This window comes from Mauremys reevesii, linkage group 1 (genome assembly GCF_016161935.1).
Source record: "Mauremys reevesii isolate NIE-2019 linkage group 1, ASM1616193v1, whole genome shotgun sequence".
Taxonomy (NCBI): Eukaryota; Metazoa; Chordata; order Testudines; family Geoemydidae; genus Mauremys; species Mauremys reevesii.
Window position 1 is genome coordinate 214,282,215 of NC_052623.1, and position 14,667 is coordinate 214,296,881.

Sequence of the window (14,667 nt, forward strand, 5' to 3'; positions counted from 1 at the left end):
TCTTGATTTTTTTAGTGGAAAAAGATGCATCACTTCATTTATGCCTGTTACCAGCGTACATGTAGGTAGAGGCATGGAAAAAGAGAGTTGTGAACAGAAGCAGCTAATAGGAGTTTCAGAGGGTGCAGCAGTAGACTCTGTGCTTGATGAGTGGTGCTTTCCTTCCAGGTTTAGCACTAGCTGTGATATTAAAATGGCCAGTGGAGGTAACCTGCAATGGATGCGCCGTGTTTTCTTTCCTGCCTGAAGACAGAAAAGATTTCATATGTATGAAGTGCAAGCTGGTGGATGTGCTGGAGGAAAAGATTCTTGTATTGGAGGGGCAAATTGACATGCTACTGAGAATCAACCTGAGGAGTTCCTATACGGTCAGGTTGAGGAAAAAAACAGTACCCCAGGTTCAAGGAAGAATGGAGCTGACCACCTAGAAATCAGAGAGAAAGGAAATCAGACAGAGGCCTGGTGGTTTGGTAACCACCAGAGGCAGGAAGTCACAGCAGCTTTCTACCCAGTTGGAGACAGAAGAGGATGGACAGGCTGTGGCTACCAAAGAGAAGAGGACTAGAAGGAATTCCACAAAGCTAGAAATTTCAAATCAATACCAGGTATTCAATGTGGAAACTCTGGAAGATACCTCTCAAGATCCAGCAGGTCCAAGGGAACAGAGGGATGTACAGGACACATACATAGATGGCAGCTCAGCCCAATTTGTAAGAAAATCAAGCTTGCCCACAAAGAATTCTCCAGCTATCCAAGGAAGACAGACAATCCTTGTTAAAGATTCAATACTCAGAAGAACTGAAAGAATATTCTTCAATAGGGAGGTGAACAACTGCTGCCTTCCTAGTAAAGAATGGTAGAACACAATCCAGTGGCTGGAAGTTGAAGCTAGACAAATTCAGAAATACACTGGAAATAAGAGGGCTTAAATATTTAACAGAGAGTAATTAACCATTGGAACAATTCACAGTGTCGCGGGCAATTTCTAAATCTGAAAGATATGCTCTAGGAATTATTTTGGAGAAGTTCCATTGCCTGTGTTATACAGGTCAGACTACATGACCACAGTGGTCCCTTCTGGCCTTGGAATTAATGAATCTGGGAAGCTCCCAATCTCTTGAATTAGCAAGGTTTTATGCATTGACAAGAAGCTGTTTCAGAAGTGATTCATTGTGTATCCATACCCAGCTAGAGCCTGCTTACTCCACCAGCTATAGCCAGTGTCTCAGCTTCATGCTGAGCTTTTCTGAATGGGGAAAAAAAAATCAGGAAGTATATTCACTGATGTAGCAATAAGCCACTAAAAGGAGTAGCACTGACCTTTGACTGAAACATCTAACCAGTGTTTGGTAACAGGAACATAGGAATTCCAATACCAGGACTGACCAGGGATCCACCTAGTCAATATCTTGTCTCTGGTACTGGTCAGTATCAGGTGTTTCAGAGGAAAGGGAAAGACCATTATAAAATAATCTGCTCATAGGAGAACACTTAGCAGTTAGAAGTCAGCAAAATCTCCTTACATTCAGGGCATACTTAAAAACATAGATAAATATAAACAATCTGTATAAATCTCTCTATAAATGTTAAGATTAAGACTTTGTCACAGTATCTTTCAGGTAAAAGTCACGGACATAAACAAAAATTCACAGAAGTCACCTGTCTGACTTTTACTAAAAATAATGGGGGGGGAGGGGCTGATGAGGGATGACTGAAGCCTGAGCTGGGAGAAGAAAGCTGGGGGGCAGGGGGAAACAGGGAGAAGGGGTCAGCACTCCCACCATGCCTCAAGCCCCCCACCATCACCATCACCAGACAGCTCCAGGGTCCCCGACGACTGACAACTCCAGCCCAATCACCCCAGGGCTGAAGCAGAAAATGTCACAGAGGTCTCTCAAAGTCACAGAAACAATGACTTCCATGACAATCTTATTCTGAATATATATCTAATCCTATTATTTGAATCTTACAACGTGCTTGGTCTCCAACGTGCTTGGTCTCCCTCTCTTGTGACTCCAAGTTCTATAAGAATATTATTGTGTAAATAAGTATTTCCCTCTATCTCAATTTTAAATGTGTTGCTTTTCAATTTCATTGAATTCCACCTTTTTCTTGTATTTTGACAAAGGGTAAATATGGCCACCCAATTTTATATTCCTTTATCATATTCCTTTTAACTAGTCTTCCTTCTAAGCAGTCTCAATCTCAACAGTCACTACTCATCTGTCTCTGGACCCACTTCTATTTCTATTATATCTTTTACAGCTGGGGCAACTAGAACTGCACAAAATATCCTAGTGGAGGGCTTAGCTATTTACATTAAATAGAAAAAGCTTCATTAATGCAGAGTTATGGTGGCCCAGTGATAGTGCATGTCCTTTCAGAACACCAAGTTCAGCATAACTGACTTCTGAAAACCAGGAAATACAGCATTAAACACCCACACAATCTTAACTTACCCACCCTGGAGCTGGCAATACCCACTCGGAGTTATTTGCATGCATTCCAGCTACATTCATTGTGTTACGTGCATTGTGTCATCGTGAATTGAACGATGGAGAAGTAAGTTGAAGCAGCTTGGAAGAGCTGTGATTGTGTTATGAGGAAATCTGGATCCAAGGCTCTCCCTCCCGCCCCAGCATGTTATCAAAAGAAAAAAGTGCTTGTATACCTCGAGGTTCCAGTCTGGATCATTTCAATACAGAATTGTGAAGGGTATGTCAGTAGCAGGGCACTGGAGTCATCTTGAAATGGATATTGTCAGTAGAGAGGTATGATATAAGTCTGTGGATTTAATGATGAGCAGGGGATAGCAAAGGGCTAAGTGGTAATCTGGGTGCAAATATGAAGAAGTCGTAAAAGGGTATGAAGTGGTTATTAAATTTTACAAGTGTGGTATTCTGTCGGGGAAGTAGGCTTAGTGTTTGAGCACAGGTCTAATGCAGGTGGCACCTGTCCATTTCAGTGAAAAGGCAGAATGCTAGACTATGTGATATGGGCATTGTGGGGCATCACTCAAAGAGGGGAGAGTTAAGACACTATTTCCTGGTTTTCAGAAGTCTGAGTTTTGCTGAACTCGACATTCTGAAAGGGCATGAGCTATCACCAGGCATCCTTATCTCTGTGTTAACTAAGCTTTTTGCCAAGGACTACATTAACGCAAACTAGGAACCTTTTTGTTCGTACCTGCAGCTTCCACACAGGGAAGTTACAGTGCAGGAATTTGGTGTGCACCGCCATTCACACCCCAAATAGTCTGAACGGTGGGCCAGTGTAGACAATCCCTCAGTTATCTAAGGAAAAACAACAGAGCTCAATAGACAAGACCACCCAAACAGAGTTCATAGATTCCAAGGCCAGAAGGGCCCATTGTGACCGTATAGTGTCTAGTCTTACCTCTTGTATAACAAAAGCAATAGGACTTCCTAAAAATCATCCACAGAAAAGAGCTTTTAGAAAAACACACAATCTTGATTTTAAAATCGTCACTGATGGAGAATCTACCACAACCTTTGGAAAGTTGTCCAATGGCTAATTACCTTTATTGTTAATGTATGCTTTATTCCCTGTCTGAATTGGTCTAACTTCAACTTCCAGCCATTTGATCCTGTTATAGCTTTCTCTGCTAGACGGAAGAGCCCATCATTAAATATTTGTTACTCATGCAGGTACTTATAGAAAGTAATCAAGTCACCCCTTATCCTTCTCTTTGTTAAGCTAAATAGATTGAGCTCCTTGAATCTATCACTATAAGACAATTTTCTAATTCTTTAATCATTCTCGTGGCACTTCTCTGAACCCTCTCCAATTTATCAACATCCTTGAAATGTTGACAACAGAACTGGACACAGTATTCCAGCACTGTAAGACAAGGTCCAATAAAGAATTCCACCCTGTTGACTGCAACACTTTTTTAGTTAGGAAATTGTCATCTATAATGTTTAGAACAGGGGTAGGCAACCTGTGGCACGCGAGCTGATTTTCAGCGGCACTCACACTGCCCAGGTCCTGCCCACCGGTCCAGGGGTCTCTGCATTTTAATTTAATTGTAAATGAGGCTTCTTAAACATTTTAAAAATCTTATTTACTTTACATACAACAATGGTTTAGTTATATATTATAGACTTAGAGACCTTCTAAAAACATTAAAACGTATTACTGGCATGCCAAACCTTAAATTAGAGTGAATAAATGAAGACTCGGCAATCCGCCTCTGAAAGGTTGCCGACCCCTGGTTTAGAAACTCCAAGGATATGCTACTACTGGCAGCATGAGACTCCACTATATGTCACTCAAATTCAAGACCTCCATAATCAGACAGTTCTTATTTCCTGCACATTATAGATAGGTGCATAAGGAGGCACTCATCCTGGTTCCCTATCGTGATTTGGAGGTCTGTAGCAGACACCACTTAATATGCATGGTTGAGCATGAACACATCTACAAAGAGAGCAGTAACAACAAAATACAAATGGAAGTCATGTAGATAGTGGAAAGAAAAGGCACTTCATATTAAACAGGATTGGTAATAGAAATAATTTGCTGGAATAAGAAAAAGATACTAGGTCTAAATAAATGGATAACAGATGCTCCCCTTAATCCCCAGACATGGCTATTGCTTTCCATTAGGAAATGGAGCTATTACTGAATCTTTATGAAAATATATGGCAAGAATGAAGATGTCCACCTCTGGGGAGATACTCAACTCGAGGCTTCTTCTTCTATGGTATTATGGGTCCGCCTCCCAATGTCTAACTTCCTAAGGTGCTTCCCATAATTAACAACAATGACCAAAGCAAGAGAAGTGCTGCTCATTATGAAAGTTGCCAGGAAACTAAAGTTTTAGCAAAGAAAGGGAGACTACTGACCACAATCCTCCTGTAGCAGCTGTGAAATCTGCAGAATACTGAGCCAAATATTTCCATTCTATGGCATACACTTATCTTTTCATCTTAGAGTTCCCAAATTCATTCAATGCACTCTGTCGGTTGTGCTTAAAATTCTCCATGCAACCTTGTGTTTCTACGTGGTGGGCTCTGAAATTCACACTCAAACTTAACTTTGAAATGTGAATTATGAAAGTGGTGGAATCTTTTGCTAGGTGTATAATCCTCCAAACCACCCTAGTGTGAGACAGTTATGGTGACTATTTTTCCTTATCAATCTAGAAAGTAGAGTTTGAACATGTCACCAGATATATGGACCAAAACATTTTTTTTACATATTCCATTTTAAAAAAAGTTGCAAATTTTAATCTGAAAAAGTATTTAGTCAATTTCCTTCACCAAAATAATTCAGCTTTTCAAAGTTAAAGTAAAACAATTTTAAAGTGAAAAACTGGGGTTTGGAATTAAACGGCAGCAAGGAATTGAAACCCATCCTTCAGTATCCAACCCTATGGTAAAAAAATCTAATGGCCTGTAACTGAAAAGTAGTTAGAGCAACCTTCTTCAAATTTAGCAAAGTCTTCTCAAACTTAAATATAAATCTGGTAATGTTGTATCCTTAACGGTTTCCCAAGCCAAAGTTATGTGGCAGCTAAACACAAAGTTTACCAGGGAATATTGCTGCAACCTCAACTATCGTCTCCCCCATTTATTATGGCACCACACACACGTCCCACCTGACAGACCCGTTACTAGCGCGGCTGTACCTAAGCACTGGCAGCCTACCCAGTCTTTAGCGGCTGGCTCCCACGGGGCATCACAGCAGGGCCCGGTTACAACACGGGGTGGAGTCGTTCCCCTCATCACCCCCCGCCCCGCCCCGCCCCATAGCGCGCTGGGGGGGGACGCGGTTCCCATCCTCTGCAGGGTTTGCAGTTCGGTTCAGGCTCCCAGCGCCCCCGCCCCCAGAACAGGCCCCGCTCCCGGGCTCCCCCCTGCCTCACCCAACGGCTGCCCCGCCCCGGGATCCCCTCGCGCGCCCGCCGCTCCCCCGTTCCAGCCCCGCCCTCCGGGCCAACGGCCTCCCCCGCTCACTTACCTTCTGCCCGGCCCAGCCCGCGGTCGCTCCTCTCGGGCCCGAGGCGCGCGGGCGCCCCTCCCTCCCGCCTGCCCCGAGCTGGCCGCAGCGGCGTTCACTGCGCTTGCGCGCGGCTGTCCGCTCCTTCCTACGCGTAGTTTCCGGCCCCGCCGCACGGCCCCCTGGGAGAGAGAGTCCTTCCGCGTGGGGAGTCCCCAGGCCGCCCGCTGCGGAGCTCGGGTCCCAACCAACCCCGCCCCGCGAGAGCCGCATGAGGCGGCCGCACGGAATGTCCGGGCCGAGAGGACTCGCTTCCCAGAATGCAGCGCGCCGCTTCTGTGCGGCCGCGCGCCAGCGGCGGGAAGCGTCGCTGGGACTCGGGCTAGCGGCGCGTGAGCGCAGCGCGCCGGGATTCGGCCGCGTCATTGTCTCGAGTCTGATCTTCCGATAGTGGCCGCTGCCGCTGCCGGCTCGTTCCACCCCTGCCCCGCCCGCAGGGTGCGTCAGGGTCCCCAAGCTGCTCAGCGAAGGTCGCAGAGCTACTGTAAAGCGCCCCCCCCCAAGCACTTCCCCCCAAAGACATGCTCAGGGGGCTGGGGCACCTGACTTACGAGGAGAGGCTGAGGGACCTGGGATTGTTTAGCCTGGAGAAGAGTGAAGGGGGATTTGATAGCTGCTTTCAACTACCTGAAAGGGGGTTCCAAAGAGAATGAAGCTCGGCTGTTCTCAGTGGCACCAGATGACAGAACAAGGAGCAATGGTCTCAAGTTGTAATGTGGGAGGTCCAGGTTGGATATTATGAAAAACTGTTTCACTAGGAGGGTGGTGAAGCACTGGAATGGGTTACCTAGGGAGGTGGTGGAATCTCCTTCCTTAGAGGTTTTTAAGGTCAGGCTTGACAAAGCCCTGGCTGGGATGATTTAGTTGGGGTTGGTCCTGCTTTGAGCTCAGGAAAATGTGTGCGATTTTGAAAAATTCTCCTAGTCTGAACTGAGACGAAAGTTAAAACTCAAAAAATTCCACAAACTAACAATCCAAAAACTTTTTTGATTCAAGTTGATTGAAATATTTTGTTTAGGTTTTGACTATATATCATTTTAAATTTTGTACTATAGTTAGCTTACATTTCTAAACAAAAAATTGTTTCAAACCAAAAATGAGTGATCTGGAGACTAGTGGGCTGCCTGCTCTGCAGGAAACACAGTGGCCTATGGTGGCTATGAACTACAATTGCAGGTAATTTCTGCAGTCCTGATGATCACCTGACGTTAAGGTCTGCAGAAATGCATGAGGGGTAGTTTGCATGCACAAGTATAGCAAACCCTAGCATTCAAAAATTGTGATTTGCCTTAAAATGAGATTTAAAAATAAAATGTTGGCATTTCTTTAGTTGCCTTCTAACGTTGGCATGCTTTGGATTCACATGTTCAAGCTTTTCTTTACAATCATAAGCGGATAGAAACTTTAAAAAAAAAAAGGAAAGCTGAGCATCTCAGGGAATAACTCATGTCCTATGGTGTTCAGTTATTATCACACAGCACTTAAGGTGCTTGCAAGAACATTTCTTTATTCTGAGTCAGATTCCAGCTGGATGTGTATAGCAACAAGAGCTTCACAGCACCTCGCCCAGACTCCTGCTCTGGAAAGCTCAGCCCTTAAAGCCACAGTCTTCCCTTCCAACACAAAATTTAATAAAAAATAATTAATATAACACACACAAATACTTATTACCAACCTAATAGCTAAGCTTATTAAAATATTCAATTTGTTTTTGAGGTGCCTTGCACTGTCATTTGGATCTGTGGGGCTCGTCAGGAGTATCGGCACTACTGCTGTTCAGGAGGTGGCAAATCTGCTTGTTCTGGTTATTCCATGTCCTGGGACTCAGTTATCTCAATGTGATGCAATTGTTGCTTGTCTGAGACTGTCTCCGGCAAAACAGCTGACTCAGTGCCCCATAGCTCCCTCCATTCTGGGATTTGTCACCTGTTTCTCCTTTGCATGTGTCAATCTGGGAATGATAACCTCTAATGACCACAGGGCTATCTTTTCTAATACTACTGCTGTTTGTTTCCCATCATAGACACACATAGCATTATTTTCATGAAGTAGTGGCAGTTTGCAGGATACCAAATCAGATTATTTTATTTTAAAACCTGCTGCCTATTAATTTCATTTGGTGAAATGATTCCAGTCTCAATCCATGAAAGGACCTATTTATTGTCTTGTCTTGTCTGTCCCTTTATACATCTGCAAGTCCCCAGTGACAGTGACATCAGTTTCTAACAGTGCTGATATTCTTATTTTCAGTAGTCTGTTGAAGAAAATGTCAGCAGGTGCACCAATGATGTATTCGTAACCCATTCTGTAATTCTGCTGTGCTAAATACAGATCAGAGTCTAACTCTGCAGCCAATTTTAGTAGATACTTCATTATTTTCACAGTTTTCCATCAGCTGCTTAGATTGGGGATAATGGAGACTAACAATTACATGCCTAAACCTGTACTTCATTGCAAAATGCTTTAATTCATGCCCACTAAATTGTGGCTTATTGTCACACATTGCTATGTCAGGTATGCTATGTGTAGCAAAAATAAATTAGCTGTAGTATCTTCTGATAAGGCTATTTTAGGGAAGTGAGAATAATAGTTTAGGACAAATACATAATCAGTCAATGTAAACCAGTATATGCCTACTTTGCTACAGGTGCTATTTTTTTCTCTGCCACCCACATGGGCTGTTTTGCTCAATTTGGCCTGTATGTTTGGCATATGCAATAAGCCTTAACACCTTCCTGAATGTCACTGTTCATTTGAGGCTAGTGTAATATGTCTCTGGCCCAGGGGCGGCAGCGGCCGGCCAAGCGCCAGCGGGCGGCGGGCGCGCGGCCTGGGAGGGGCTGGGGTGGGAGCTCTGGCCGGCATGGCCTGCGGGGTCCGCGGAGGCCCGGGGAGGCCGGGGGCGCGGCCGCCCTGGCGCCCGCGCGCCCGTCGGCCTTCCGCCGCCGCCCGCTGCCCCGCCGAGGGGCGGGCGGCGCAGGTCAGGTCCCCGGCTCCGGCGGACCTGCCTGCCGCAGGCATGCCGGCGAGCGAGCCAAAATGCCGCCTCCCAGCCCCAGGATGGAGCGGGGGAAGAGACCCGCCGCTGGGGGGGGGGCGGGGCGGCGCGCCTCCGCTGCTTGGGGCAGCCTACTTTGTAGAGCCGCCCCTGCTCTGGCCCATCTCTGAGATTTTTCAGTCTCTAAATAACCTTTGTACGTTGTTACCATACTTTTCTGTAACACCTTTGGATTTTTCTGCAGCTGCGTTTTTACTTTATATTTTCTATATTTTAGTTATAATGCCTAAATACTTTTGTGAATATAGCCCTCAATGCCTCTGGTCAGCTACAAAGAAGAAATAAAGCAGTAAAAATACTTTTACTTCTGGCACTATGTTCTGCAAACAAGAAATGATTTGCCATGCACAATAACAAGAAATGTTATTGATTCTACCAAACCCAAGAACAATACTGAATTTTCATGAGTGTCATCTACTGGTTCCATATCTGTCAACTAACTACTCACAACATTATAGTGGAGTGGTAACATCAAAGCCATAGTTAAGGAATTGTGTATAACAGAGGATAAGACTGGAAATATCTGCTAAATCTTTTACTTTAGAGAAAAATAAAAAAATAGTGTACGAGTGCTTCTGCAGTAGGTTTTCCCAAATGAATCTGTGTCACAGAATTAATTAAATTAATAAATGGCAAAAAACTTCATTAACACAGAGTTAAGAATGCCTGATGATAGCTTGTACCCTTTCAGAATGTTGAGTTCAGCAAAATTCAAACTCCTGAAAACTAGGAAAGGCACAGTTAAGGTAAGGCCAATGAAATCTTAACTCTACCCCTCTTTGAGCAATGCCTCATAACACCCATAACGCACATACTCATGCTCTGCCTTTTCACTATAATGGACAGGCGGTACCTGTTCTTGCACTATGCTCAAACACTGAGGCTTGGTCTACACATAAAAGTTAGGTTGGCATAGCTATGTCAGTCAGGTGTCTTGTTTTTTTCACTAACCATACCCCATGCAGCAATCCAAATGTCAAGGCAATTTGAATAACAGTATGGATTTTAGAGCACTTAGAGGAGTTGTCCTTTAAACAGAAAGTGCTTCTCAACCTTAATTATGTCCCCTATACAACATTTTTTTTCAAAGACTGTATGCTACTTGCACTTTAAGAAAAAGGACTTGTAAGACTGTATATAATAGTGTCATCTGGTGGCTCCCGGCTTAACATTACTGGAAACCAATTTACAATCTTAACTCTCCTAGCCACTGGTGGACATGCCAAATGTCACTCATTTCATGTTACATTCATGCATGCAGGCCATCCCTTATGCATTCCAGCAGACCACACTGAATACGTTCAACTAGACTGCAGAAACAGCTTGCAGGTGCAGTTCATGGCCACCAGAAGCCACTGTGGTGCCTGCTGAGTAGACGGACAAGTGGCCTCTGTTTCATTGCTTCCCCTGCTGGAAAAGCAAGCAGTGGAGGCATTAGACAGAAGGGGGAAGGTGGGGGGCTTAGTACTGGCCCAGGGCTTTCTCCTAACTCCTAATTGTCCATCACTCCACTCAACTGCCTTTTCCAAAACACCCCCTCAATCTCCCACAAAGTCATCCCGATCTTCCTCTTGGACACTCCCACAAAATCAACTTCCATTACCTTTTGTCCAACTTCCCCCAGACACCTCCACCCATGTAGTCCTTCCAGTAGCCCCCCAGCCACACCTATCTATTATCCAGATCCTCCCACAAACAAAGCTTCCCCTCTTTGACAGCCTAGCACACAGTAACTCCCCAGTATCAGAGGGGTAGCCGTGTTAGTCTGGATCTGTAAAAGCAACAAAGAGTCCTGTGGTACCTTATAGACTAACAGACGTATTGGAGCGTGAGCTTTCGTGGGTGAATACCCACTTCGTTGGGTGCATATAATTCCCCAGATACTCGTTAGCACCCACCCACCTCCCACAGCTACCAAGCTTTGTGCAGCTCCAGGTCTTACTCTTGTTGCTGCCTAGGACAAAGTGTATGGACTTTAGGCTGAAGTTTGTGACCATACGCAAATTATTTGCAAACATATGCATTATTTCCTGCACTTATTTACATATTCACAAATAATGGCACATGGAGCTGCACAAAATTAATCAGCTGTGCAATGGTGATCTGTAAGATGGTGTGTGTGCAAAAACTGTCATATCATATATGATATATCCATAACAAAACCATACCTGGAAGATCTTACAGTTTAACTGTATGAATAAGTAAAGTTTAGTATACAGAACAGAGAACACACAAACTCAAGATACAGAATCTGATCCTGCAGTGTTTATTGAGGCAAACTAAGACTGACTTAGTGGGAGTTTTGCCTGAGTGAAACCTACAAGGATCTGACTCATGGACAGTACAGTTAAAATGCCTCACAGTTTTGTGCAGTTTCATGTGACACTTATGAACTTTAGAGAGCAGTTGCCCAGTTCTTGTTCTTTATTCCTTTTGCAGTCCTGGACACAACAAGAAGTTGTATTGATCATACAAAACCCAGAAATAACACTGCATCTTCATTAGCATCATCTATTGGCACCTATCTATTAACTATTTGTTTTGCTAAGCCAGTTTTAATAGTAACACTTGTTTTTTGAAAATAGGTATATAAGCCTTCTTTGTCTGGATTTTAACAGAATGTTTCTGGCTCACCACCAACGTGGCATCTCCCTTCTAGGAAAGAGAGGGATCTCTTCAGTGCAGAGATAAGACTAGTCTGCAGTGAATCAGATACAAACACTCACTATTAGGCCTTGTCTACACTACTCAGTTGTGTCAACAAAAGTCCAGTTTAGTCAAAAAACAGTGGAGGTGTACACACTGCAATGCTCCTGCTGACAAAACTCTCCAGCTTTCCCAGCAAAATAAAACCACCTTGACAAGAGGCGTAGAGCTTTTTCTGGAAAAGTGGTAGCATAGATGCTGTGCTTGGTTATATTGCTGTCCCACAATGCCCATCCTGACAGCTCTGGTCAGCAATTCAAACTCCACTGCCCTGCACCCAGGTACACAGGCATCTGCCCCTCCCCCTTTAAAGGCCCAGGAATTTTTGCAATTCCACTTCCTGCTGGCTTGGCATGGACAGCTCACATTACATCTTCCCAGCTGAACATGGCAGTTCCATGCATCAAACGCTCTCCCACTTGGAGCACACTTGAGTTTTTGGATCTGCTGGCACTGTGGGAGAGGGGGCTATGCAATCCCAGCTCCACTCCAGCCATAGGAACTTCAGTACCTATGGTCAGATTTCCCATGGCATGTTGGATAAGGGCTATGAACAGGATAAAGGAGCTGAGGCAGGCGTACCAGAAGGCAAAGGAGGCAAACCGTTGCTTTGGTGTTGCACTGAAGACCTGCCACTTCTATAAAGAGCTGGACACAATCCTTGACAGCAACACCACCTCTACCACCAAGAGCCCTGTGGATACTTCAGCGAGACTGGAGACGGCGGAAAGTAGACTCAGCCCTGAGGATGAAGTCTTGGTCAAGGAGGTCGAGTATGAGGATTATGTGGAGCACACCGCAGGGTCATCCGGTGACATGGCCAGTCAGGACCACTTTTCCACTCCAGAGGGATCTAGCCAGTCCCAGCAATCCATCTCTGGCGCGCATGATGCAGGAGAGGAGAGCCTTGCTAAGTGATCTTTTTCAGTTGATGCTGTTCGGTTATATGAGGTAGAGCTGTCCTTTGCTCTGTATATTCTAGAATTGGATGAAGGGATAGAAATGTAGAAGACTAACTGTGTATGTGCTTCACATTCCCCTGTTCAGCTGAGCAGTGTGGCAAAACAGTGTGTTGATGCACACTGAGATTTAACAGGAATCCTCCAAAGACATTTCTAGGAAACTTTCCTGGAGGTTCTCGCCAATCCTTTGCCGAAGGTTCCTTGGCAGAGCTGCTTCTTTTCTTCACCAATTGTAGGAAACTTTCCTGTGCCAATCGGCAATCACTTATGCAAGGACTGAAGTGGCACACAGGTGAGCAGCATAGGAACCAGGTCGGAAGCTGCATTCATGCAGGAGATGCACCCTTGCATTCTTGCTTACCCTCAGGAGTGAGATATCAGCTTCAAAGACCCCCCCCCCACCTGTGGTAAATGGTGGCAGAATTTACATTATTGTCCTTAGTCGCCTTCACTGATCCCTTTAAAAAAACCACTAGACACTTCGTCCGATCTTGAGCACACAACCTTCCTCCCCCCATGGGCCACTGCCCACAGTTAGGGTGTTTGCCAAAATGTGTGCTTGCCAAAGGACAGTGAGAAAGTGATTCATATGTCAAAAAAGGTGTATTTTACTTTAATGATTCAGTGCTGTGTGTGAACTAACAATCATGTTTTCGTTTATTGTTTCTTGCACTTCTGCAAATGTGGTCTTTGGGGGAACCCCCTAAACTAAACACTGGTGGAGCACCTTGGCCAGATAAGGAAGAGACCAAGGTGGAGCAAGAAGGACATGTTCCAATAGGTGTTCCAATCCTCAGAGGCTGAAAAAAGAGAACACGGAGTGGAGAGAGACCCTGAAGGAAAAATTTAAAATAGACAGGCAGGACAGAAAGGAGAGCAAGGAGTGCATTGTAAAGCAGTGGTTCTCAACCAGGGATATGCTGCCCCTGGCATTAGAGTTGCTGGAGCCCAGGGCAGAAAGCCAAAGCCTCACTGCATAGGCTGAAGCCCAGGGTCCCAAGCCCCGCCACCCAGGGCTGAAGCCAAAGCCTGAGCAACTTAGCTTCTCGGAGCCCCCTGGGCAATTGCCGTACTTGCTACCCCCTAACACTGGCCCTGGCTTTTATATGCAGAAAAGTATTTGTTGTGACACAGGTGGGTGGTAGAGTTTTTATAGCATGTTGGGGGGTGGGGGCTCAGAAAGAAAAAAGTTGAGAACCTCTGTTGTAAAGGACCAGGAATGGATGATAAAAGTGATGGAGGAGCCAACACAGATGCTAATCACGCTCCAGGCAGAACACATATGTGCTCATTCCCCCTACCCCCCACCTCAGTCAATACAGAATTGCTTTACATGCCCTCCCCAAACTCCTCCCACATATTCCTTGCAACTTCCTGGAATGTCTCGGTACCCCATTCACTCCAACCCTTTGGATAGTTTCCAAAATGATAGCTGAACTTACACATAGCTAGGAGAGCCTACACTGCCCTGCACTCTTATCTCCCTTCCCACCAAGCCTTTTGTGTGTGTTGTTAATTGGAACTTAATAAAAACAAACTCTCTGAAAGATAACCAACTTTTATTTGTCTCCTTGAAATGGTGGTTGCTGCTGGTAGTAATACATAGTAGCAATTTGATCATTTGCTGACTACAAATCCCAGTCAGGAATAATCACAATTTTCATACAAGGCAGCAAGTTAACAAAGCATGGCACAGTCCTGGTACTCATTGTCAAAATGTTGCCACAAAGCTTCCCTGATTCAAATAGCCCCCCATTGTGCCCCTTTAATAGCTTGGGTATCTGGCTGCTCAAAATCTGCTGCCAGGCGATCCACCTCCATGCTCCAGTGCAGGGGAAACTTTTCACCCTGAGCCTCACAAATATTATGGAGTGCACAGCAGGCTGCTATGACCATGGGAATATTTTCTCATTTAGA

The 14,667-nt window shown here is 44.9% G+C and overlaps 1 protein-coding gene across 7 annotated transcripts in view; it reads right to left on the reverse strand.

Annotated features, from left to right (window-relative positions):
* The window catches only part of KPNA1 (karyopherin subunit alpha 1), a 123,923-nt gene extending 117,659 nt beyond the window's left edge, over nucleotides 1–6,264 (reverse strand). For 5 of the 7 annotated variants that reach the window (XR_005596250.1, XM_039530548.1, XM_039530522.1 and 2 more), the window contains exon 1: nucleotides 5,673–5,796. Coding sequence is in view for 4 of the 7 variants with exons in the window: in XM_039530548.1 (XP_039386482.1) it covers nucleotides 5,673–5,704 (32 nt within the window). In the remaining 3 variants the exon portion in view is untranslated. Of the gene's footprint in view, nucleotides 1–5,653; nucleotides 5,797–5,985 lie in introns of those variants that run through there. The other 2 variants (XM_039530579.1, XM_039530528.1) reach the window with 2 other exon arrangements.
* Nucleotides 6,265–14,667: the final 8,403 nt, after the last annotated feature.